Raw genomic sequence first — 27,193 nt, 5'->3', positions numbered from 1 at the left:
GTAGGCACTTTCAACAGCTGTAATTTTGCGCTCGACTTGATCACGATTCTCATAAAGTTAGTAACGTTTAGACAGACAAGTTTAGTATGGATATTGTTGATTGATTGATCCGATTAGTGCATATAGTTAAGAGATTATGGTAAAACCATGATGTATAGACAACATCCGAGCAATACGAAATTGGCTTTGAGAAAATGCAACCAATTATAAGGTTTAAAATAAAGTTATAAGTGTGAAAACTTACGGTCTGAGTCGCTAAATCACGTCACATATAATGCCAAAACCCCATATAATCGTGCGGACTAATAAAGTTTGCATCAAAAAACAATGTAGTCTATATAAAATCATCTATCGTTGCAGGTGATAGCGAAAAGTCTCATGCACTCTGATAATGGCCTTTAATGTTACCTTGAAATAGCCCAAATTGACACTGAATAGACAGGATGAGGTAGTTTTTTGTGTATTGAAGTTACGTTTTTCTAAATGATGGGGGCAGTGGTTCTATAAATTATTAACGATCTAATCAACCCGAGCTGCTAACTTTGGGAAAATCCCCAAAATGAAATAGCCTTCCCTAACATTTGAGGAAATTTCGGGGGTTGGGTCTCATTTCCCCAAATTTTACTATAGCGGCTTCCCCAAAATCGGCAGCTTGGGATATTTCGCAGTATGAACCTGAACTAAATAAAACACCATTTTTACTCCTATATTTACAGTCTCTACTGTAGGATATTAAAAAAAGTAGCTTAACAACATTAAAATATGCAAAATCCCTCTCCTTCTTGAACTCTAGGTGAGGATAAAACTGTAAAGTTACACTTGATAGTTCATGCTGTCACGTTTTGTTATCAGCTATACACTTATATATACTGTCATTTAAATTTTCATTTTTTGCTTAGATTAAACTTGACAAGCTAACCTAGTTGTTGCGCATCACCCTAGTGTGATATTTCTGCATGTAGTTTTCAAACTTCATTTGTTGTTCGTAAAAAAAACTAACGGGAATCTTAGTATTTTATCAGCTTGTTTTTTGACGGAAACACTGGAACCTTTTGCGATAAGTAACTTCGTAGGGGATATAGTTCAGAAGATAAATCACTGTGGTAAGTATTGAAAGGTGTCCCCATTCTCATCTTTCAGGTTCTAAATTGAGCTTGAATATCTGACAACTTGTTAAAAAGTAAACTTGGAACAAAATAGCTTGTCTGTTTGTTATTTGATGTATAGGCTTGTTCGGTTGGTAATTATCTTTCCATTTACTTTACCAATCAGTAATCATTAACAAAAAAACAGCCATTCAGTTGTTACGAATATTCATCCACTTGACACTTGAGATTTCTCAGGTGTTTAGAATAGAGTCACGTCAGTCATCTACAACGTAAGACCAGGCACGTGTATGCATCGGTCCAAGCACAAGATGAACGCCAAATTCGTAAAAGTAGTTACATCGATGGTACTAATATATAGAAAAAAGATTGAAAGTAAGGATAGAGTACAGGAACAAATAACTATTTCGTAGAAAGAAAGATATGAAGTAATTTTAATCTCTTATTTTAAGGTGGCACAGAGAGCGTATACATCGACGCCATTGTGATCGGTTCTGAGCCATGTCACTCAGTTTCCAACCATTGGTTACGATAGTCACGTGGACTCCAACCACGTAGTCTGCATCTTACTCAATGTTTTAGGTTGTCATTCATATTGAGAAGTCATTGTATTGTGAAAAGCTTCTAAATGATCTTTATTTATTAACTAGACCACTTCGTGTAATCCCTTGAATACATCCGAACATTTTCAAAGCTAAGGTATTATTGAGTAGACGGCCAATAATATTAACGTCTCATTAGTCAAGACAACACAAAGAAAGTCACATGAACTTGCGTCGTAATACTCTTGATTTTTACCCAACGATTCAAACGCATAGTTTTTGGTATAATGTATCACCAATTACATATATACAGTTACGATGCAGTTTCATTCACTATAGTTGCATATGTAATAATCTTGATTTTTTGTTTGATAGTGCATAAATGACGGCTTATAATGTATTATATATAAAGAGCTATGAAAACAAGAAGTGCTCTCTCGATGTTCTGAACTGTGTCAATCATATTCAGAAATCATTAGATCGTGAAATGGCTCTTAAAGGTCCTAGTTATTTAGCTGGATTATTTCGTCTAGCTCCTCAGATACAGTCAGGGGTTTCTGAAGCCAAACAACCAAAACCGAAAACATCTTACGAGTCAATACAACACAACGAAAGTCAAACGACCTTTTATCGTAGTATTCCGTCCGTATCTGATGACCCGAATTCCCAAGAATCCTTACAAATAACTTCTCCTGAGGTGAGTTTAATCATGGGTTACAATGGTTGAAAAAATCAGGAGTTAATAGTGTACTTGATTGATACCTACCGGTGCAAACTAAAACTAACGCTAATAGATAAGGTGTAGTTTTGCGATAATTTGAGTAACTCAGATGCTAATAGTTGAATATGTTTATTAAAATTGGCGACAGATATTGTTAACAACAACAAAGTCACTCACCTTTTATCCTTCTCTGAACCCTTTCCGACTATGTATCGTCCATAAACCTAATTCCGTTTGATTTTGTTTTGACCTGATGTTTTTATGCTTTTTGAAGCTCTGACAACCCGAACAAATAAGGTGTAATCAACTTTCTTAGTCTGGTTTAGGCTGTTTAACCTAGAAATTAGCAGATTTATTCCTGCTAGTTTATTATAGTTGGTTTCATATTTGGTTTTAGTGTTGATACGGTGGAATTGCATAACAGACGTTGATCACTTTCGTTGAAGAAGTAACCGAATCTGATCGTCGGAAACTCAACATTATTCTGGCGTGTTGAAAAACTGTAGAAATAGTATATTTTCCATCCATACATGTCTCAGTTTATGGTGAAAATGAAGAAATATAAGCTTACTTTAAAACATCTAACTTTCATAACATTGTAATATACCTATTTTCGTACCCTAAAATGCTTCATTACCTAACATTTCGACAATGGAAATTATCTCGTTTGACTGGATGTCCGTTGAATAATATAACTGCCGTACAGAATGTTGGATAATGGAAATGATCAGATTTAATGTATTTTTTCTGTTTTATCGAAACTTCTAGAATTTTTTCCAGGTTCCCCATTCAGTATGTTGTGAAGTTAACACTTAAGGTAGATATGTATTTTGCATCAATTCCTTATGGATACGGTAAGGGTGTTTTTTGCTAATTACGTTCAATGTAACATTTTGAAGTCAGTATTTTCTTTTGTCAATCTAGTTTAAATGATAAATCACACTCATTATATAGATGAGTGTGATTTCTCGGAACGTCTGCGAGCGTTATAATAGTAATATATACATTATTTTCTGTGAACTGTGCGCTGTACCTCAGAAACTTTTTGCTTTCAACGCATAAGACGTATCGATAAGGTAAATTTAAGTTATGAAAATATAAAGAGGAAATTTGTACGTACATTATTCAGCTTATGTCATCAAAATAATTGTTAACTAATTGGGCCGAAATTTGGTCTAGGTTGGTAAAGCGCTTGAACACAAAGTTCCGGTTATTTTTATCCGAATAGCTATTATCTTAGACGTTTGAAGAACTCTTAATCGGACGGATTTAGGCAGATAACTATTAAAACGACATGTTACTGTGAATCATTCTTTCGTGTCAGCTTTAATTACTACTTTTATTAAACAAGCCAAGATTGAGTTGTTAATAGTTTTAACTGTACAGGGAGACGCTCGCGAGAACGATAATGCAGATTTGTGGGTAAATAAAAATCAGCAGTTAATGACTGACTTTATGGTGTTTTTAGATTGCAATTGTTCCAATTCTGACTCAGACATTATTATCAACCTACCTATATGGCTTATGGTATTGTCCTAATCCAAATCAGTCAGTCAGCTACAACGTAGGACCAGGCACATATGTGCATCGGTTCAGGTTGCCATACCTCATTAGCACAGCAAGATGAACACCGGATTCACAGGAGTGGTTAGGTCAAAGGTTGCAATAAGGATATAGTATAGGAAGAAAGAATTAGTTCGTAGACAGAAAGAATGAAGTGATTTTAGTCTCTTAGTTTAAGGGAAGACAGGGAGTGTATACACCGACGCGATTGTGATCGATTCTGAGCCATGTCACCAAGAGTCTCCAACCATTGGTTACGAAAGTCACGCGGACCCCAACCAAGTAGTCTGCATCTACCAACATGGCTCAGACTAGAAGTTAGTGACTTCAGGCACTGATGCCACGTTTTGGTTTGGCCGCCCCTAACTTTCTTCCAACCATCCCCTACCCCGGTTAGCATTGCACGTCGTGGTAATCGGTGTTCAGGTATACGTAACATGTGACCCAACCATCTCAGTCGATGAAGATTCATAACCTCATCAACTGATTTACCATCATTCCCTAATACCCTGCGTCTAACCTCACTATTACTTACCCGGTGATCCCAGGAGATGCCAGCAATATTTCTAAGGCATCTGTGGTCAAATACTAATCCAAATATCGAAACATGTAGTGGAAATCAAGCAAAATATCATGAATCAAATTTCGCAGCTTTTTATACTACAATCTTTTAACATTCTTTAAACAGTTAAACCTATTTATTTCATTTCACTTATGTGTTTTATTGGCTCCTTAGTAGTTAAAATTTTTGTCTACTAGTCAATGGGTTATCCTTTTCCAAACTTTCTTCAATAGGTGTTAAACAATACAGTCCTGTATAAAATTGAATATTCATTTTAATCAATTAAGTGTAATTCTGTAGTGAACGAGAACACAAATGGGGACAATGGGATGTAATTCAATACAAAATTACAGAATCACTTTGTGAAATCTAAAAACCGTACAGTAAATAGTTCATTTACAGAATGCCAATCAATCGTCTTAGACTTCATTGTTCTTTCGTTTCCACACCAATCATTCTCTATTCTCGTTCTATTTCCATCGGTCTTCATAAACTTCTACCTCCAGGCAATCCACTTTTGATTGATGATACATACTATTTATATCTGTCGACATCAGTAGCATAACCCACACAAGCAGTATGATATTCTCCTGATTGTTCAATTTTTATTTTTTTTGAAAAAAATTAGGCCCAAAATGTATTCAATGAAAAGATTCCATTATGTATCATTACACAAATTGATAGAAATTTACCATGTGCTAAAACAATGAGATCTGAATATCATCATCAGCAAGCATCAACATCTCATTCTACATATGAGAATAGAGATTATACAAATAGTTGTCGTTCTTTATTATCAATATCTAGTAACAGAGAAATTAGCGATATTGCACCATCCGTTTTAAAGGTATGTGTATGGTGATTGTAATTTCTTGACGATTTTGTTTTGCCAAAGTTATGATTTCCATGATATTATGTTTACCAGAGTAGAAGATAAGAGTATAGTAGAACACTGTACTATGCTTTTATTACTTTAAGCTTGGCATTGTTGAAGTATGGTTAGACTGTTCAGTCATTCATTCATAAACAACGTAGAACTTGGCATTTATGTGAGTCAGTTTAATCTCTCACACTATATCAACACACTGAGATCCCATAGTGTGAGGACGGTACATGGGTTTTCGAAGAAGCTACACGTAGAGGTCTTAGAATATTCTTCCAAAAGGTGGTTCGATGGAATATCTTCGGCTCTTTCTGAGCTTCGCCATCGTGTTTTGGGGTTAATAAATCTTCACATTTACCAGTCTTCCTGTACTTAATTTCGCGTCGTGGGAATTTCCAGAGGTCTCTCGTTTCGATCACAAGTGATAAGAGTTTTCGACATAATAATCAGCGACAACCAGATATAACAAATAGCATTCAACTGGCAAGGCGTATCACATAGTAGTAAAAGTAGTAACAGTTCCAAACGTTACTTACTTACGCCTGTTACACCTCGTGAAGAAACATAGGCCGCTCAACATCATTCGCCATCCAACCCTGACCTGGGCAATCCTTTCCAGCTCTTTCCAGTTGTTATTCATCCTTTCCATATCTGCTTTTATTTCCCGACGTAATTTGTTCTTTGGCCTTCCTCTTTTCCGCCTTCCTTCAGGATTCCAAGTTGGGGCTTGTCTCGTGATGCAGTTTGACGACTTGCGTAGTGTATGTCCTATCCATTTCCATCGTCTTTTCCCGATTGCTTCAGCAGGAAACTGGTTTGTTCTCTCCCACGAAAGGCTGTTGCTGATGGTATCCGGCCAATGGATGTTGAGTATCTTGCGTAGACGGCTATTTATAAATACTTGCACCTTCTTGATGATGGTTGTAGCAGTTCTCCAATTTTGAGCTCCGTACGTACAGTAGGACTGCCTTGACGTTCGGATTAAAGATTCTCACTTTGATATTGGTTGAAAGTTGTTTTGAGTTCCATATGTTCTTCAATTGTAGGAATGCGTCCCTTGCTTTGCCAATCCTCGCCTTTACGTCTGCATCTGAACCTTCTTGTTCATCGATGATGCTTACCAGGTATGTGAAGGATTCTACATCTTCCAGAGTTTCGCCCTCAAGTGTGATCGGATTGGTGTTCTCCATGTTGTATTTGAGAACCTTGGTTTTCCCCTTGTGTATGTTGCGGTCCACTGATGCAGAGACTGTTGCTACACTGGCTGTCTTTATCTGCATTTGTTCGTGTGTATGCGATAGGAGGGTCAGGTCATCTGCGAAGTCCAAATCGTCTAATTGGTTCTGAGCTGTCCATTGTATTCCGTGTTTTCCTTCAAATGTCGAGGTCCTCATAATCCAGTCGAACACCAGAAAAAAGAGGGAGGCGGAGAGCAAACAGCCTTGTCTGACTCCGGTCCTTACTTGGAATGCATCTGTCAGCTGTCCTCCATGCACGACCTTGCACTGTAGTCCGTCGTATGAGTTCCGGATAATATTGACAATCTTTTCAGGAACTCCGTAGTGTCGAAGAAGTCTCCACAACGTCCTCCTGTCTACACTGTCAAATGCCTTTTTATAATCAATGAAGTTGATGTACAGTGACGAGTTCCACTCAACTGATTGTTCAACGATGATCCGTAGTGTTGTAATTTGGTCTGTACGCGATCGATCCTTATGGAATCCAGCTTGTTGATCTCGAATTCGGGCCTCTACTGCATCATTCATCCGGTTCAGCAACAATCTGTTGAAGACTTTCCCTGGTATTGACAGTAGTGTAATGCCTCTGTAGTTTTCACATTTGCTCAGGTCTCCTTTCTTTGGAATCTTGATGAGGTGTCCTTCTTTCCAGTCCATCGGCACTTGTTCCTCCTCCCAAATCTTTTTGAATAAAGGGTGAATCATGTTTGTAGTTACTTCGATGTCTGACTTCAATGCTTCAGCTGGTATTTTGTCGAGTCCTGCTGCTTTCCCGCTCTTGACTTGTCTGATGTCCATTCTGATTTCTTCCGTCGTTGGTGGATTGACATCTATAGGAAGATCTGTGTGTGCTGCTTCGATGTCCGGTGGACTCATTGGAGCCGGCCTACTCAGGAGTTCTTCGAAGTACTCTACCCATTTGTTCCGCTGTTCGGTGATTGGCCTGCCTTCTTTGTCCTTGACCGGTCTCTCTGGTTTACTGTATTTCCCTGCTAGTTTCTTCGTTGTATCGTGAAGCTGTTTCATATTTCCTTCTCTAGCAGCTTTTTCTGCCGTCGTTGCTAGTTCTTCCACGTATTTCTTCTTGTCGGCTCTAAATGCTTTTCTTCACTTGCTTGTTTGCTTCTATGTATTCAGCTTGTGCTTGGACTTTCTCTGTTCGTGTTCGGCTGTTGTTAATTGCTGTCTTGTTCTTCCTTTCTTTGATATTGTCCAGTGTTTCTATAGAGATCCATTCCTTATGATGGTGCTTCTTTAAACCCAGAACCTCTTGACACAGAGTTAATGCTTCTTTGATACTTTTCCAGTTGTCCTCCATAGTAGTTGCTTCTTCCTTCAGTAGATTCTGTAAAGCTTGGAACCTGTTGTTGAGAGCTATCTTGAATTCATTGAGTTTGTTAGTATCATGAAGGAAGGCTGTAGTAAACCTTTGTAGTGCTGTTTGTCCAGTTCTTCTTTAGCTTCAGTTTTAAATTAGCTACAACTAGATGGTGATCTGAAGCTATGTCAGCTCCTCTCTTGGTTCTCACATCTTCGATTGTCCTTCGGAATTTCTTATTGATGCAGATATGATCTATCTGGTTCTTTGTAGTGTGGTTCGGTGAGATCCATGTGGCTTTGTGTATACGTTTTTGTGGAAATATTGTGCCTCCTATGACCAATTTGTTGAATGCACAGATTTGCAAATCTTCCTCCATTTTCGTTTCTTTCACCCAGTCAATGTCGTCCCATGATATCTTTATATCCGGTGTTATCTATTCCAACTTTGGCGTTTAGATCTCCCATCAGAATGGTGAGGTCCTTTCTTGGGCACTTCTCTATGATTGACTGCAGCCGCTCGTAGAATTGATCTTTAATGTCGTCATCGCTATCATTGGTGGGTGCATAACATTGGATAATATTCATTAAGATCCCCTCCTTTGTTTTGAATGATGCTTTGATGATTCTGGATCCGTGAGATTCCCATCCTACAAGTGCATTTCGTGCTATTTTGGACAGCATTAGAGCAACTCCATGAGTGTGTGGAGCATTTTCCTCTCCATGACCGGAGTATAGTAGCATCTCTCCCGTATTTAGCCTCTGTTGTCCAGCTTGGGTCCAATGGGTTTCGCTGATTCCTAGTACTGCCAAATTGTATCTCCTCATTTCCGTTGCTATTTGACTGGTCTTCCCGGTCTCCCACATTGTCCGGACGTTCCATGTACCTATACAATTTTTTGCTCTGGTTGTTAGAAGGGGCATCGGCCTCGTGGCTTCCGAGGAACTCGGCTTTCACCATGAAGCGTCATAATTCTTCTAAATGAAGACCTTCTAACTTTCAAGACAGAGTTAAAATGGTTTGAACTATTTTTTCTGGTAAGCGTTTTTTTTAGCGAGTTAGTTTTCTACGAGATGGGGACGCTAACGTCATGCCCAACCCTCCCCCTTTACCCGGGTTTGGGACCGTCAGTAACTCTAGAAGAGCTACAGGCAGAGTTAGTTCCAAACGTTAGCAGACAAGTTTAGGCATAGAAGATATAGTTGTCGAAGGTACAACATCATATAGACAACAACTTGTAATCCAATTTGTATTAGAATGATAGATAGATTTGTAGAACAGTAACTTCCTAGTCTAAATCCTCAAGTTTAATCACTATTTCATGCTAGTGTTCCCACTTTTTATAGACACGAAAACACAAGTTGTTAGTTGAATATCAAGAAGCGATGGAACCAATAACTTCTATTGATATCCCATTGGAATATGAAGAGAAACTTATTTCTTTATTAAAATAATATTTTACATATAATAATAATATTAATACTAAATGGATAATATTTTGACAAACTCTTTATATTTATATACTACTTTCTTGGTAATCTGTACAGAACTGATGATTTTTCTTCTTATTATTATTATCATTTAGTGTTCATGTAAATATGATCTTAATTAAATTGTTGGCATATTTTCTTTCTAGCGAAGTATATTTATTTATTTGAAAATATAAATATTGGTATAAAGAGGCACCGAATAGTTATGCGCCACACAACTCACTTGATTTATGTGTGACTTGTGGTACTGCTCGAAGTGCCCAGACTGAAGTAGGTGGATATTTTAGAGGGTCACACCCGGAGCCTTCAATCTAAAGATCTGATACACAAGGCAGTGAAACAACGTCAGGAGATACAGTCCTATGGTGGCTGGTGACCAACAATTAATTCAAACACCATTAGTTCCCTAAGGATCTTGAAGCCCATGTACACCATTGGTTTGGAATCAAGGATTTCCAACTTCTCTAGGTGGACTCTCCGTGTCTATCAATCCAGCTAAAGATTCAAGCACTCGGTTTTCGTCCTCTCAATTCGTAGACAAGAGTAATGCTGCGAGAAGGCAGTGAATAGGGCTTCCCTGTGAATGGCTATATACGCGTGTCCGTGTGAGAGCGTTTCAAGAGGGAGAGCTGACTCTCCCCACCCTCGACCGTACCAGGGCATTTGGGGGCTTTCTTGTAAGGAAGAGAATTTTTTAACTTTGTGTACTGATGCCATGTTTTGGTTTGGCCACCCCTTATTTTCATCCAACTGTCTCCAACACTAGTCAGAAATACGCGTCGTAGTAATCCGTGTTCAGGCATACACAACACGATGGCCCAACCATCTCAGTCGATGAAGATTCACAACCTCATCAACTGATTTACCATCATTCCCTAATACCCTGTGCTTAACCTCACTATTACTTACCCAGTGATCCCAGCAGTTGTGAGCAATATTTTTAAGGTATCTGTGGTCAAATACTAGTAGGTTACGAGTATCTTCTACTCTTAATAGCCACGTTTCGCAGCCGTAAATTAGGACAGAACGAATTGCCGCGCGGTATACTCGTCTCTTAATTGATAGTCGGATTTCTCGCCTTCGCCATAGGTGACGCAAGTTGGCAAAAGCCAAACGAGCTTTTCGAATCCGTGCTAAGATTTCGTCAGACACCAACCCATTAGGGCTGATCAGACTTCCAAGTTGTCGACGCGTTCGACTACTTCGCCCCCTATCCTTAGTTCAGGTGTTGACGCAGGCCAGTCCTGAAGCAACAACTTGCATTTAGAGGAGGAGAAACCTATCCAAAAAATCCTAGCATTGTTGCTCAGTGCTACCAAAAGACTGAATTTTATCAGCATCGTCACCAAACAAGTTTATGTCACATGCGTATTCTAAGTCGATAACCTGACCTCCTGATAGAAGAGCAATTACTTAATATTCAGATAACGATAACGTTATTTCCAGCAGTAGGTCTATGATCAAGTTAAACAAAAGTGGGGAAAGTGGACAGCTTTGACGGACACCACTTGAGGTTGCTAAATCAGATGACAATTCGCCAACAGAAAACGGAAATGTTAGCATTTGCCTCGAGCACATTGCTTATATGTTGCTAAAACTACGTGAATATGTTAAATCGCCGACTGAACTACTCGTAGACATCCAAAAGATATTCCTTGAGAAGATATAATTATTCAAAATTCCTATTGAATGGATACATGGTAAATTTCCGTAAGTTTCATCAATTCCGTTAATCCATAAGTCAAAAATCTATACAGGGGCTAGAAAACAAAAATGTGATTATTCTACTAATGATTCGTGTACAAAAAATGGCTATCGTTCATGTTCCAAAGTTATGTAAATATGCCAACTATCCACTGCATGTGTATTTTCTATGAATATACAGTCCCTATGTAAAATCTTCTTGGTTACTTCATGGTGTTAAGGCATTGCACTTGTTGATATCAATATTATTCCCCAGTTGAATTCCCATAGACGGAGAAAAATCTACCATGATTTTTACTGGTAACTTAACTGAATCTTTTAATAAGTAATATTCTTGTTTAACTCATTACACATTTCAAGACGTTTTCATCAATTCTCTTCACAATACCATCACATCATTTGTGTGGCTTATCTGTTTGAAATCCTGAATTTTATATGCTTTAAATATATAAATCATACAATGACAAAATATAACCAAAGTGAAACTTTCCATAAACACTCAACACGATTATTTTCATATCTGAATATACTGACTAGTGGAGCTAATCCGTGTCGGGTAGAAACAGGTGTCTACCTAAGTACAATGGAAGATGGTTGCGCAATATCGTGGATTGGTTGAGGTTGGACATTAACACCATTGGATGCCGGCTCAGTGGTCCAGTAGGTTAGGCGTTCGCGCATGAGACTGAAGGCCCTGGGTTCGGATTCTACGAGCAGGATCGTGGATGTGCACTGCTGAGGAGTCTCACAATAGGACGAAACGGTCTTTCAGTGCTTCCAGGTTTTCAATGGTGATCTAACATCAATCAGTTCATAATCTTAATCAAGAATAAATTATTATCTGAATGAATATTGACAGCAACCTCATTGTCATGGAAATGTTAATTCTATTCAAAATATACAATAGTCATTTACATCTGGAGAAATATAAGGAGCAGAAATATAACTGGTGGGTGTTCATTAGAAAAATATCATTATTTGGCATAGACAGCTGGAAATATTAAATCTTCATTTTCATTGGATAGATCATTTAATTGTTGATTAGTATCCAACTTCACCATTACTACCATGTACCTTGAGTTGCGTGTATTTAAAGTCTATATGATATTAAAAAGAATAAGGACAATGCGAAAAAGTAACAATACTAGGAGCCACTACACAGTTATGCTTAAACTACTGAGTGAGTAATATTAAGTTCAGAAATCAACTTTAATATATTTGGAGTTGGGGGGTTCCAAAATTTCCTTCGGAAAAGTTCATCGGAGCTCATAAAACGTTTAAAGACAGCTTATCCCATCAGCATTGAGTAGAATCTTCTTAGAAACATCTAAAAGGCTAAGAGCCAAGTGTAATATTTTTGACTGGATATTTATCCATACAGTTACTTTACTTAGTATGGTTCCACAAAGTCCTAAAAGCTCAAGGTTATTTGCAGCCTCACTTTTATGTACGGAAACTAATCTTTAAGTAAAACGTTCTTTTAGCGCTTCTTGCTTTTTCTCTTGTATTCGATCCGTCATGTAGATGTAGCTTAAGCTTATTAAAGGCGTCTAGCAAATTGGAAGGAGCGTCTATCTAACAAACTTAACATCTAAAGGTATAACAACCGAGGATATATAATACAAGTAAAAATTTACGAGCGTTTTATGAATTACAATCAAGGTAAATAAATCTCTATCTCATTGAGTATGTCAAAAATATGAATAGATGTATCAAATAAAGCGAAGAGCATTTTCGTTTGTGTGAATATACTTTGTCTGCAATACACATTCCCGATGTACAAAACTTGGTTAGTAGCAAGAAGATGAAGGCATTATTGTTTACTGTTTGCAAACATTTTAATACATATGAATCCAATTCGAGGGACGTTAGGTCATAGTACAAACGATTTAATAGTACTATAAATGAAGTGGGAAGCTTAGTTTTATTAGTAGATTTCCTCTGTACTATTTAAAAAAATTTTAAAATTGAATTCGGCTATTTATTTACTCTGAAGAAGTGGTTCATAGTAAGTCACGAAACTCCAGAGATACAACTCTCGATTCGTTAGGATATAACAAAAAAAACAGTTGTGTTAATTCGGTGAAGAATATGAACACAACTTGCTAGCAGTTAACTACATTACATTTCTACTGTAGAATAGATTGAGGTCTTGGAAAGTTTGAATTCGCGACTTAAACAACATGAAGTATTGAAATACAGAAGCAATTCACTACAACTTGACAATTTCAGTTTCGGAAGTAGTAATTCACACAGCATAGAAGAAAAATATTGGAAAGTTCAAATATACGAAGTAGAATAACATATTGTTAGTCTGATTAAAACAGTTAAATTAGTGAGCTGATCTAAGCAAGATAACCATTAAAAACCTGGAAGCATTGGACGGCACGCGATACCAAAGGTCCTGGGTTCAAGTCCCGTGTGTGTGATCGAGGATGCGTAAAGCCGAATTGTCCCATACTGTGACGAAATGGCCGTCCAGTGCTTCCTGGTTTTCAATGATGATTAAGCTCAGATGGACTCATGAATTTAACTGTTAAATTTACTACAATCTTCACAAATCCCCATTCCGATAATAGTCTGATTATAATCAGTATGCAAAATATGTATCCCTTATAAGCATACAATTAATAAGAAGAGAGAATTTTTTCACAACAAATAATTTACTAACCTGTTCACAAGCTGCAAGTAAACGAAAACTAGGATGATGAGGTAAAGATTTTACACCAATAAATTCTGATCGTAATACTGGTATCCAAAATACTAAACGTCCATTGGGATATAAAAGATAAGCTGCTAAATCCAATAAATCTTTGTATATTTTATTAACTGGATATACTTCCTGAATAAATAGAAAAAATACGAACAACAAAACTACCCAATTGTATTAGGCATGTATACATACCAGAGACGTTCTATTCACAGTGTTGATGTTGTTTATGAAATTTAGAGGACAAAAAGCAAATGTCCAGCGATTTAACCAGGTTGGTGGGTATGGAGGGTCCATTTAGGGCAGTTGGAGAGCCCTAATTACAAACCAGTGATGCACATGGGCTCCAGGATCCTGAGGGAACAAATGGCGTATGAATTTATTGTTGGTCACCGGCTACCATGTAAGGCATCTCCTGATGTTGCTCCACTGCCTTGTGGGTCAGACCTTTAGGTCGAAGGCTCTGGTTGAGACCCTCTAAGAAAACCGCCTGATCGGTCTGGGCACGCGAGCAGTATCACAGCCTACACATAAATCGAACGGCTTGTGTAGCGCATATGTTTTCGGTATCCTTTTGTGAGTGTTCAAATAAATAAGCAACAAAAGAGAAAAAACGGTAGCGCAACTTTTAAACTTCATTTATTTTTTTGTACCATTTTTATGCAGTAGATACAAAATTACAGACTAATCGATCACTTTGTAATATTGATTTTTTTGCCTGATGCATAATCAAGATACCATCGAATAAGTAACTGAAAGAAACTGTCTGTTAAGTTTGTTTACGCTCTCTCTGAGACTTTTGTTTATTGTTTTATACTACTGACTTATATTCAGTAAACAGTAGTATTTCTTAGCAATTTTAATGAGTATGCTGTTTCGCAAGCTTATTGTATTGACATATACTTATAACATTGTTTTTATCATCACAATTACTTTCTTTCAATCCATATAGAACCCATTCTCAGCCTTTGTATAATCGTTTTTCAAACAACGAGTTCTATGTTTGTCTGGCAATGATAACAGTGGAATAGATATGTGTACTAGTTGTGATCAGAATAACAAAGCCTTGTGTTATGTCCCGACAAGAATAATGAATGGTAACTTTTGAGATCTATTATGAACCAATACTGTGCGTATATTTTTGTTGTATAATTGTCAATTAACTAAACTATTCATATTTATGTCTCTCTTATCATAAGCTTTATTTCAACCTATGAACTGTTATTATACGATTTTCCATTCTTGAATTATACCCTGTCTATTAGTCACCGCCTCCCTCATTCACAGCCACATCTGGATAATTCTTGTACACATGTTTTTTCATATTTTATTGGTACGTTGTGGTCTGTTTGATTGGTATATAAACTCAGTTTGTTTGAAGTATAATGATTCATATTGCAGAGGCTGAGATTGGCGTTTTTGGTTTAACTGGCTGCGCTAGGCGGAAAGCAGGACTCTAGGCCGCTCGCACGTATTTTACGCGTCCTTGGTCCGATCGATAAGTCACTGCCCTTTAATTGGCGGTTACAAGATATAACAATTGGCGGCGGGGTAAAAAAAACGACCCAAAGTTAGTCTGTAATTGGACGAAATTCAGTCTAATTATTTCGAGCAATCAGCATCCAGATTTGTCATCAATAACCTTCAACGACATTTGTCATTAGTCGTACAGTATTTTTCATTACCGGTGCTGATTCAAAAAATGACTCTCCCTTCCGATCGATTACAGCTGCTATTTGAGCGACAGTTGGAGTTCTCAGTCAAATTACGCACGCATGCTTTGAAGATGCGACGGAAGTGGATGGATTAGTTTCTCAATTGCACACTGAGCTGGAAAATGATTGCAGCCTCCATGAATCCTCGACAAACTGTATTTCAAACGATATAGCAGTCACTGAAGATCCGCCCAGTCGTCCAGTACTTTCTATATCAGAAACATCCCCGGTAATGGATTCAAACTCCATTATCACCCAAACAGCATGTGCAGACAGTGACTTATCCAGCTCACAAACAGACGCCCTGTTAAATGTTCATAGAATTGTCGCAGTAACGGCCCATGAAACAGAAAACAAATCGAGCAGCACACTGAATGCAGCTGCTCCAAATGGTTCTCATCATTCAGCGGCAGAAGTTTCTGACGAATCTTATTATCAAGATTCTCTTTTACCAGAAAATAAGTCAGATGCATCAAATGATGATCAGAAACCTAATACGATTTTGATAGATGCTGATTACTTTAGTGATCCATTATCTACAAATAAGGCTCCCAATAAAATTGACAACAATATCTCAGAAGATTCAAATTCTGATGACTTCGAATTAAATGGCGTTTATCCTCACTATCTGGTCAATTTTACTGGATTCTCTGTTCAATATGTTTTAAATACAGTCAAATTAATTGTAACTTGGGAATATGAGGACCGTTTTCTAGTTTGACAAGAAAAAATTCCGCAAGGACAGGACCTAGAGGTGAACCCATCGCTATACCATCAATTTGTCTATAATGTGTTATTAAAGACAAAATGGACATTCATTGTGCATTTCAAAAGTAATTCTTTAAGACTAACATCAGGAATTCCAATATTGATTTGTTTTTCCTGATGAGGAACTAATTGGAAACCATATTATTCGCGTTATATATGTATGTTGTTCCAAACCGATAAATGGTTTGGTTTACGAGAGGTTGACGATAAGTTCAATGTGGTTATCATTAACTCCCATAAGTTGATTCAATGTTTTATCAGAAACATTTGCTCCTTTGTGACGTAATTAGTAACCTACAATATACTACTTACAATATTGTGCGGTTTCATTTATATCTTTCCTAAAGAAAACTTCTACTAAACACATCATCTCTACCTATGTTGATGGATAAATTATTTGGTGAGACTATAATTTATGGACGACTTTTGAGGGACGCTAGACTGACATTAGCTATAATGCCAAAACTCTATTTAGCCAAATGGATGAGTGAATTTCGCACCAAAATTCGAGACTTGTTATCTTATACCTGATTGGTTCGCCCATAAATTATAGTCTCGCCAATTATTTAACTCTAGATTTTATTCAGTTAGAGTTGTACCTCGGTAAACATTAACATTCTAATGCTAATTAATTTTGAACAACCGATTTAACTGCACTGACAGTGAGACTTAAATACAGATGACATTTGAGTTTATTCATTTAGTAAATGATAAAATATACATGTAAAAACGGTTCACTTACTTTGTGTGGGAAGTGTGGTAAGTCATGTGGTACCAGAACTAAAGATTCCTCATCAACTTCATCCTTATTCCCATTGTGATTTTCATCACTGTACAAGCATAAAACAATACCATGGACTAATATATAGGGTTTAACAAGAAAAGACAGAGATAAAGAAAAACGAGAAGTTTGAGTGTAAATGTGTACTAAATATATTAGCCTTATAAGTGTCAAGATAAAGAAATTTAACAAGTTTGAATAATACTACTACTATTGTGATGTATGCTACTTATGTTAACAGATATAAGTAGTATGTAACACTAATCAGACGTGGAATGTCTGTCAATATAAAATTGAATGAGAAACAGAAAGGAATTAGAACAAAAACAGAATTACAAGAATCATGAAAAATGTAAATGGGAATTGATCAAAGATGTGCAAACGAAGGTATTTCATGTGTGGTTTTTTATAAATTACAAAGACACTGTAATTTTTGAATTGAATAGTAATTTGGTTTTCCCCACCTAAGTGTTCGTTCATTAGACAATCAAGAGTAAAAGTGAATATACTTTCATCATTGATATTAAAAAAATCTGACATTAGAAAACACAATTGTGCAGTGAATCTTAGCCAAGGAATCGACACGTTTACGAATAATCTTACACTAGTTAGTATATGTTAGCGTTTTTTCAGCGAGTTAGTTTTCTACAGGATAGGATCGCTAACCCCATGCCCAGACCTTCTCCTTTATCCGGGCTTGGGACCGGCAGTAGCCTCCGGAGGGACTCCAGGCGGATTGTGGGGCGGAAACCTGGAGAACTACGAAAGCCATCATCCAGAAGATACAGGTGTTTATTAACAGTTGTCTACACAAAATACTTCCGATCCGTTGGCCGGACACTATTAGCAACAACCTGCTGTGGGAGAGAACAAACCAGATCCCAGTGGAGGAAGAAATTAGGAAGAAGCGCTGGAAGTGGATAGGACACACATTGAGGAAAGCACCCAACTGCGTCACAAGACAAGCCCTCACATGGAATCCTCAAGGCCAAAGGAAAATAGGAAGAACAAAAAAAACATTACGCCGAGAAATGGAGATAGACATGAGAAAAATGAACAAGAATTGGATGAAACTAGAAAAGAAGGCCCAGGACAGAGTGGGTTGGAGAATGCTGGTCGGCGGCCTATGCTCCATTAAGAGTAACAGTCGTGAGTAAGTTAGTATATGTATAGGCTGCTACTATGTCAACTCAATACATAGGTTATTCCAGCTTCTGGACAGACCACTTTATTCATACTTCTCAAAGCCTTTCTTGACAGTCGATTACTCGCTTATTAACCTTAACTGTTATGTATGTTAATTGTCTGACCTATTCATTATGTGTCTGGAATTGATTTTCTTTTTAATGCAACTAATAAGTCACGCTTGAACAAAACGACTTGGCTCACTCGGTTTTTCTGCTGCACGTCACTCCGTCTCGCTTCTCTTTGCTTTCTCCACTTCGTTCCTCTGATTGCCTGTCTGGATCAATGAGTGTATGAAATATACGTATTGAGAATTCATTCTCGTACTTGACTTATTTTATTCCGTTATTCTCTAACACAAATTAAGTCGATAATTATATACGAGGATTATTTTATTTATTTATTTAAACACATAAGCATTAGTACAAGTAGGCACCAAATAGATATGCACTACAGAAATCATTCGATTTATGTGAGGGCTAGGATACTACTCGGGTGCCCAGACCGAAGCAGGTTGTTTCCTTAGGGGGCCACACCCAGAGCCCTTGACCTATAGGTCTAATCCACAAGGCAGTAGAGCAACATAAGGAGATGCAGTCTCATGGTAGCCGGTGACCAATGGTTGGTTCATACGCCATTTGTTCCCTGAGGATACTGAGCCCATGTGCACCGTTGGTTTAGAATCGAGGTTTTCCAACCCCCTCTAGGTGAACTCTACATGTCCACCAACCCGGTTAAAGTCAGTGCCAGACATTCACTTTTCATCCTCTCAATTTCGTAAACAACACCCACACTGTGAAAAAGCAGTGAGTAGGACTTCTCTGCGAGTGACTATATACGCGTGGCCATGTGAGAGTATCTCGAGAGGGAGGGCTAACTCTCCCGATACTCGGCCCTGCCAGAGCATTTGGGGGCATATACGAGGGTAGTCGGGATGTATATTTCGATAACAATCAAAATAAGATTTAACTGAAGTTAGATATAGGGCCACTAAATTATCTATTTCAAATCGATAATACGAGCTTGAATTTTCCACGATAACCAATGTTTCCACTTAATGCAATAGATATAAGTTATAAGACAGCTTTGAAATGTTAATTGTAAAACACAGTTACCAGGTTACACAGAAATATGACTTGTTGACTTTTATGATTGCACATTGAATGTAAAGTGACAATTCAAAAAAATAAAGTGGACTATTTGATTTCTTGGTACAGTAGCATGTGTTTTGAAGTTGATTATTTCAATAAACGATACAACATTCGTTAGAGATTTTGCTGAACATAGACTGACTGATCATAGAAGTAACGTTTATCATGGATTACATTACTAATAATAATAATAATACTACAGATGATTTAATCAAGAATGATGAATCATTGAATGACATCTCACTTCAGTTTCAACCATCGAGTATTATATATCACCAGTCCTTACAAAAAGTTATGGCTTGAAGCTGATTACATAAACGTATACTAAGTAAACGAATAACAATGTGATTATCACGTGTAAAGTTTTCCGTTAGGGATTGATATTCATTAAATGAAAGTGTTGTAACATAAAATTTACTAGCCACCAGATAGATTACTAATAAGTATTCATTCTAAACGTACCCAATATGTATTACGCCCATAATTTCAGCTAGTCGATGTCTAGTAACAAGAGTAGGTTTACGTTCAACTGGTTGTTCAGATACTTTACAACTACGTTCACGAAATCCATAGGGTGGATCAGTTATTATTGCATCGAATAAACCACCATGAGGAATACGTAAAAATTTGTGTAATGATACTATATCAGCCACCATGACATCTAAATAACGTGATTCCAATTTGTACTGTTCATAATTCGATCGTAATGTTTCACCGCAACGTCTTTCCTATTACGGAAAATAAGTATGCGATTAGATATAGGAAATTCTCGATATTCATATGAACATATAGAGAAAATGATTTAGACGTAATTACTGGCTTAAAAGAAACAGGTGGTACATATACGAGATATTGAGTGATAGATTTATTAAGGTATCACAAATGTTTGATTAAATGAGCTAAGCGACAGTTTTTTTTCCAAAAATTGGTATTAGTTACGGAACCATTGAAAACTAGGGAGCATCGGAAAGCTACCTTGTCCAGATATGGGAATCTTCAGCAACCTGTGCACATCACCTCGGTATGATTCGAACTCTAAGGCCTTAATGATTGTAAGAGAGCTTGTAAAATTTGAATAAATTAGTTGGAATTTAATCACTCGATGCTGTTAATGATTAAGTACCTCATCATTCAGATGAATAACCTTTACGAACTACAAATTCTTACTAGAACTTCGAAGATTCAATTAAGACCCATTAGCACTGGTGGGTACAAGATTATTGATGGGATATTCAGGAAAATATCCCAAAAATTATCCTGTTAAGGCTAATGCTATCCTTGGACATGGAATGGTATCATCTTATTGGTCAATATTTGTTTAACGTGTCATTTTCCTACTGGCCATTATTGTACAGTGTTATTTTCTATTTTATGGTACGTTGTGGTCTGCTTGATTGGTATATAAACAAAGTATGCTTGAAATATAATGATTCATAAATCCGAGGCTGAAACTTGTGTTCTGGACTTAAATGGCTGGGTTATACAGGGGAGCAGGACCAATCAGAACCCTAGGCCGTTCTACGTGTTTGCGCGTCTTTGGTCCGATCAATAATTCGCTACCCTTAATCCACAGAAAATATTTTTCACGTTATAGCAGTTCTATACTAAAATGAAACAACTGTAATGAACATCTTGGTTCTCAGTGGTTCTATTGTCAGCACCCATGAATAAAAGCCTTCACAAACCTCCCAACTAAAAATTTTTCTGCTGACTCCCATTTTCATCAGTATGCAAGATAGAAAACGTTAAACCCCCTTAGCTGTAGTTCCTGTCTCTAAATGGTGGTCGATTTTGCAGATACTAGCGACCCACTAGTTCTATATGATTATATAATGAAATGAATTTTATGTGAGTAACAGGGAAAATAAACTTAGCTAATCAGAAGTTCGAAGATAAATTCATAGTATGAACTGTACAAGTTGCATCAGAAGTACTGTTTTCAGTGGACAATGAGAAAAACTAGCAGTGTCACCTAGTCAGTGGGAAGTCGCGATTTAAGAGGGTTGGTTAAAAAAAATCAATACAGGCTCTCTCGCTTTCTAATATCATAGGTAATGTTCGTTGAATACACAATGAAATATCTTTTCGCAACTTTGGCAAATATAAACGAGATTTTACTATTTGTTGTGTATAATGGCACGATGTAATCTTACGAATACTTTGAGTGATAAATGCTTAGTGCAACTGTACATCACCATATGAATAGAATCACAAATAACATTACTCAAAAAAGGAGAGGTAAAAGGACAATATGTAAACAAGAGTGAGGAATATTAAACGATAACATTCGAATAGAACCATAGATAAGAAAGATATTGTGCAGTAGGACGTTATTTCATAGAGTTAATGTAGAAGACAAATTAAAAAATAAAACACCAGACACATTTTACAGTCAAATCAAAATAAATGAAGGATGATTTGAAGTGGTAAGCGAATGATTTAGTGATTTGTTCAGCTACATTCTCATTTCGTCACAAATATTACGATAATAACCAGAAAAAGATGAGAAGTTTAAAGCATACCTTTCAGTTATTTATAGAGCAAAATTATGATACTTCAGACAATAATTCAGTCAGTCAGCTACAAAGTAGGACCAGGGACATATATGTACCGTCCAAGTTGCCATACCTCATTAACACAACAAGATGAACACCAAATTCATAGAATCAGTTACTTCAATGGTGGTAATATATAAAACAAAGATTACATATAAGGATATAGTACAGGAAGAAAGAATTGGTTCGTAGAAAGGAAGATATGAATCGATTTTACTCTCTTAGTTTAAGGGAAGACAGAGAGTGTATACACCGAAGCCATTGTGATCGATTCTGAGCCATGTCACGAAGAGTCTCCAACCATTGGTTACGATAGTCACGCGAACACCAGCCAAGTAGTCTGCATCTATTAACATGGCTCAGACTAGAAGTTAGTGACTTCAAGAACTGATGCCACGTTTTGGTTTGGCAGCGCCTAACTTTCTTTCAACCATTCCCAACACTAGACAGTATCGCGCGTCGTGAGAATCGGTGTTCAGGCATACGTAACACGTGACCCAACCATCTTTATTTATTTGAACACATAAATATTGGTATAAGGAGGTACCAAATATATATGCGCCACACAACACAATGAGAATGGGAAGAGAGAAAAAAGAAGGCGAGGAGCGTAAAAAAAGGAATAATAACGACCAGATTGGTGTAGAGTGGTGTAATAATATAATAATAATAATAATAATAATAATAATAATAATAATAATAATAATAATAGGGGAAGCGGAAAGATACAACCAGAATAAATCTTTCAGTTAAGGAAGATACAACCACTTTTTATGAAGAAAGTAAAAGAAGGTTACAACAGGATCAACACTGGCTTCTATTCTGAGCCATACCTGATAAGGTCTCTAGCCACTGTGTTGCACCGTCTCTTGGAACCCAACCAGGGAGTCGAGAAGGGCCAACAGAAGCCAGCCCTTTGCAGCTTTCTATCATACTACGACACCATGTCATACACTGACCACCTCTCCGCTTTTCCCAACCAGTCCCAGAGTCGGCAAATAATGCACGACGTGGAACTCTCTTCGGCAACATTCGTAGAACATGTTCAAGCCACCGAAGTCGGTGTTTCAAGATGGTGACACTATATGTATTATTCTCTCTGCGCCCAAACACACGATGCCGAACCACTGCATTACTAACATGGTGTTGCCACCGGATGTCAGCGTTCCTTCGGAGACAGCGATGGTCGAACACAGAGAGTCGTCGAACGTCCTCAACTCGGAGAGGGAGGGGGGCCCACCCCATTCTCGGCCATGCCAGGGTATTTGGGGGCTAGTGAACACGTTAGACTGTAAACCATTTAGTCAAACAATAATAGTGACTCAAATGATATTCTAATTCATTTCACAAAGGATTCACTTCTCATAAAAAGTCATTACATGTTATTTGAATTTCATATGTATGCTATAAACTCAGTAATGAATATTGGGAACTTCTTCATGTTGTTATTTCCTCAATACTAGAGAGTTGTAAACGGTAAGAAATCAATGGTCCACTTTGATTATATTTACTAGTGTTAAAATTCAGAACTAGATTTCCCTAAAAATATCTAATTCCATGGTTTAACTTCTACCGAATGACCAAAAATGCAAATAAAAGTATAGTACAAAAACCATATGTAATAAATAAAAACAACTCACCTGACCAGCTTTTGGAGACATTCCTATTCCATGAAGTACAGAATAATCTATATCTGAACCACCACCGAATGAACCCCATACAGAAGCTGCTATTACTGTACTTCCGGTACCGATAAAAGGATCCCAAACAAAAGATGATTTTCGACAAAGTCCCACATTAGCCATTATTGCTGCTAATGTTACATTCATAGTTGTATTGCCTAAGTGAGCTCTTTCTGATAGACGATAGTTGTTCATCATATTTCTCCTTATACTGCTTCCAATTAACCGTCCATATAGCAGTCGACACAAATGACCCCCAGATCTAATTGTATTCTTTCCAAGGTTCTTAGGGGTGTATTCTAGAAGAATGTTGATTTGATGCTAGAACCAAAATGAAAAAAATTCAAACGATAGACGCGTGAAAAGCTTAGACTATTGGTAGTGATTGAAAAGTCACCAGCCATAAACAGCTTAACTAATGTAAAACATAGATAAGTGGATTGAATATCGGTTATAAGATGAGTTTAAACCTACATTTTAAAGTTTGAACAACCCAAAGACTCTCTTGTGGATGCTGTTAATTAACATATTACTGATTTCTTTACACAATGACTCCTTCATGAGACTCATTTCTCCTTGGCGAACAAATGGTCGGTGAAAATTACGTAGGAGATATAGCCAAATTGACAATATACTGTAACAAAACGGTTATTTACCAATCGTGTCTGTAAAACACACTGTTTGGTGATTTAGAGACCCATTTGTTGAAATAATTATCCAATTAGTCATCATATTATTTATTTACTATTTATTTAAACACATAAACATTGGCACAAGGACGCACCAATTAGACATGAGCCACATAATTCATTCGAGTTGCGTGATGGCTGGATACTCCCCGGGTGCCCAGACCGAATCAGAGGTCATCATATTAGCGACACTGCTAATCAGCTAAATAGGTTTACTTTATAACTTGTGGCCTTTGTGCCCTGTTAGTATATCACGCGATATGATCGCCAATTAGTCACCGATTTATTGACCGGACCAATTACGCATAAACCAGTACGAGCAGCCTAGAGTTCTTAATGGTCCTTGAGATAGCGACTTCTCGTCTAACCTAACCGATTCAGTTCAGAATGCAAATGGCAATATCCGCGATACAAACCATATATTGAAAACATACTTGGTTTACATACAAACAGTCGCACTACATCGTACGATAAAATAGAAAATAAAATTTGTGCACGATCAAGACAAAAGTGATTGTAATTATGAGAAACTGTGACTAATAGATTGAGAATAACTTGGGAATAGTAAATTTGCCATCCTTACCTAGTAAGGATGGCAAACCAATTGATGAAGTAGTGAAACTTCATCAGTTGAGATGGCTGGGACACGTGTTACGTATGCCCAACGACCGACTACCTCGACGTGCTATGTTCAGTGGTATAGGAGTAGGTTGGAAGAAAGCTAGGGGCGGCCAGACCAAAACATGGCACAAGTCCATGAAGTCACTGACAAGTGGACTGAGTCATGTTGGTAGGTGTAGACTACCTGGTTGGGGACCACGAGATGATAGCAAGCGATGGTTAGAGACCCTGAATGACATGGCTTAAAATCGTTTGCAATGGCGCAGATGCATCCACTCTTTGTGTTCTCCCAAATTCTAATCTTCTGAATTCTTCATGTCCCTTTTTTCCTCTTTCCAAATTTATTTCACTGGATTATACTCTTTAAATAACATCTCCAAACCCTAATCTTCCCGATTACTGCTTATACTCTTATTACCTCTACCATTACGGGATTTGAATCGACCACTGCATCTCTATGCTAATGTGGTGTGGCAACTCGAACTGATGTACGTACGTACGAAGTTCTACGTTGTTACTGACTGACTGACTGAAATTATATAGCAGTAGACAACAGGTTAAATAAAAGCATATAATAAGAAAAATATAAATATATGTAGTTTAGTTTCTTAACGGTTATACCATAAAAGTATAGGTATAGTATTGATTCATAAAGTTTCGAGACGTTAACCGTAATTTATTCCTCACTAGGATATAAGTGTTTTCATAGTATTTTCACTGTACTATGTAGCGGTTAGATAATATCCAGCGACGAGTTACCAGTCAGCAATAACAACAATGAATAAGATGTATTCTGTTTTTGAAGAAACAATGTAAACCCATAATAAGGAATATCTAGTAATACTTAAGGAAAGTGTCTACTTTGAGGTCAGATGAGGCTGTTGAAGTTGTCTAATGTTTTCTTGAAAACGATCTTAGTAAAACTGAAATAACATCCTATTAAAACAGACTGACTGACATTGATTACGGAAGCTTAAAAATTGGAATATGTAAGAGACATGTCAATATCAGATAAAAAAAATATACAAGGCAAAAGTATGATTAGGAATTTTTATAGCGTTTAGACTGCAAGATCACGTAACAGTTTCATTCACCTAAATTTAGAGTAAAAATAACCAGCAAAAGATACTCATAGAACATCAAGCATGAAAGCTACGAACAATAACTTACAAATTACTCACATCTGGTGATGATAAAGAAACTTGGGCATCGATCCTCTCATGAGCATCAAGAATAGTTTCTATTATAGGTATTTTCTCCTCTTGTTTGAGCTTCTTATGAGCAGAACTTAAAACTATTTTGAAAGTGCCACAACCATTTAAATAAGGATCTGTCAACTCATTAGGAAGATTGGCAACCTATTTGAATAAATATGGATCAGAGGTATTTCAACACAACTTACCTGTTCAGTTAATTCTGATAAGGTTGTTGCTTCACACCATAAATGAAAAGCAGACTTGATTAAAACGCTGCGTTTAATAATTGACAAAACGGAATCATCATTTTCCATTTCGACCACAATATATGGCCTCAACCAATCATCTTTAGATTCACTAACAGAATAACTAAGTTGTTCAATTTCAGCCAAAGACTTGAATTCAATCCAACGAAAATTTACAAATTCAGATGCAGCGAATGAGAACACATATTTTTGCATTTTAACGTTTGATTGAGAAACATATATACAACGTTCAGTACTGAATTTCGCGTACTAGGTAATTATGTAGTTCAGAGACAAACTAAATATATAAGGTGACAAAAAAGTGAGAAGTTATGTGATTTAAATGGGACAACAGAAATCTTATATAACTGTACAGAAAAACAACTGTACCAACTAATGTAATCAATCATGAGTGGGTGAAACTGTAGTCTAAGTACTTAGTCTGCGAGAGTAATTGTAGTAAAAAGACTGAACTTTTCTGATGCCTTGTATAAAACCAATGTGCAAAATATCTAGCTGTACGAGTAAATCGCATCACAAGACTTTCAACGCAGCGGTGGTGTGATCGGTAAATCTGTCAGCTTACAGACTTTGCTGTGCACACCTTGACTGAAACAGTTAAGCAGTATCATTTCCCTTTACAAGGAATAGCATAAAGCGAGGTTTATAAAGTCTAGTTTTGTTACACACATCAAAATATTTTTCAAATCACTAGTTTTAAAACTGACAAGATGTACATTAGTAGCTGTATATGACAAGTACAATTTA

The 27,193-nt window shown here is 37.0% G+C and overlaps 2 protein-coding genes across 4 annotated transcripts in view; one reads left to right on the top strand and one right to left on the bottom strand.

Annotated features, from left to right (window-relative positions):
* On the top strand, positions 1–15,217 carry MS3_00008263 (uncharacterized protein). 3 transcript variants are annotated; one of them, XM_051216618.1, is made up of 4 exons: positions 1–56; positions 2,024–2,345; positions 5,123–5,341; positions 14,790–15,217. In XM_051216618.1, the coding sequence occupies exons 2-4, from the start codon at positions 2,031–2,033 to the stop codon at positions 14,811–14,813; spliced, it is 558 nt and encodes a 185-aa protein (XP_051065208.1). In that variant the 5' UTR covers positions 1–56; positions 2,024–2,030; the 3' UTR covers positions 14,814–15,217. The 3 variants fall into 3 exon arrangements, with proteins under 3 accessions (XP_051065208.1, XP_012795810.1, XP_051065209.1); XM_012940356.2 differs by lacking the exon at positions 14,790–15,217 and adding an exon at positions 9,280–9,574; XM_051216619.1 differs by lacking the exons at positions 5,123–5,341; positions 14,790–15,217 and adding an exon at positions 2,767–2,992.
* The window catches only part of TRMT11 (tRNA methyltransferase 11), a gene marked incomplete at both ends in the record, with an annotated part of 32,253 nt that continues 17,161 nt past the window's right edge, over positions 12,102–27,193 (bottom strand). The window contains 7 exons of the mRNA XM_051219419.1: positions 12,102–12,224; positions 13,799–13,969; positions 17,063–17,150; positions 19,900–20,165; positions 23,633–23,995; positions 26,166–26,342; positions 26,387–26,681. Coding sequence (XP_051065207.1) covers positions 12,102–12,224; positions 13,799–13,969; positions 17,063–17,150; positions 19,900–20,165; positions 23,633–23,995; positions 26,166–26,342; positions 26,387–26,681 — 1,483 coding nt within the window. The remainder of the gene's footprint in view (positions 12,225–13,798; positions 13,970–17,062; positions 17,151–19,899; positions 20,166–23,632; positions 23,996–26,165; positions 26,343–26,386; positions 26,682–27,193) is intronic.

This window comes from Schistosoma haematobium, chromosome 6, assembly GCF_000699445.3.
Source record: "Schistosoma haematobium chromosome 6, whole genome shotgun sequence".
NCBI lineage: Eukaryota > Metazoa > Platyhelminthes > Trematoda > Strigeidida > Schistosomatidae > Schistosoma > Schistosoma haematobium.
Note: the sequence above shows the minus strand (reverse complement) of the source record. Positions and strands in the feature narration are given on the sequence as shown.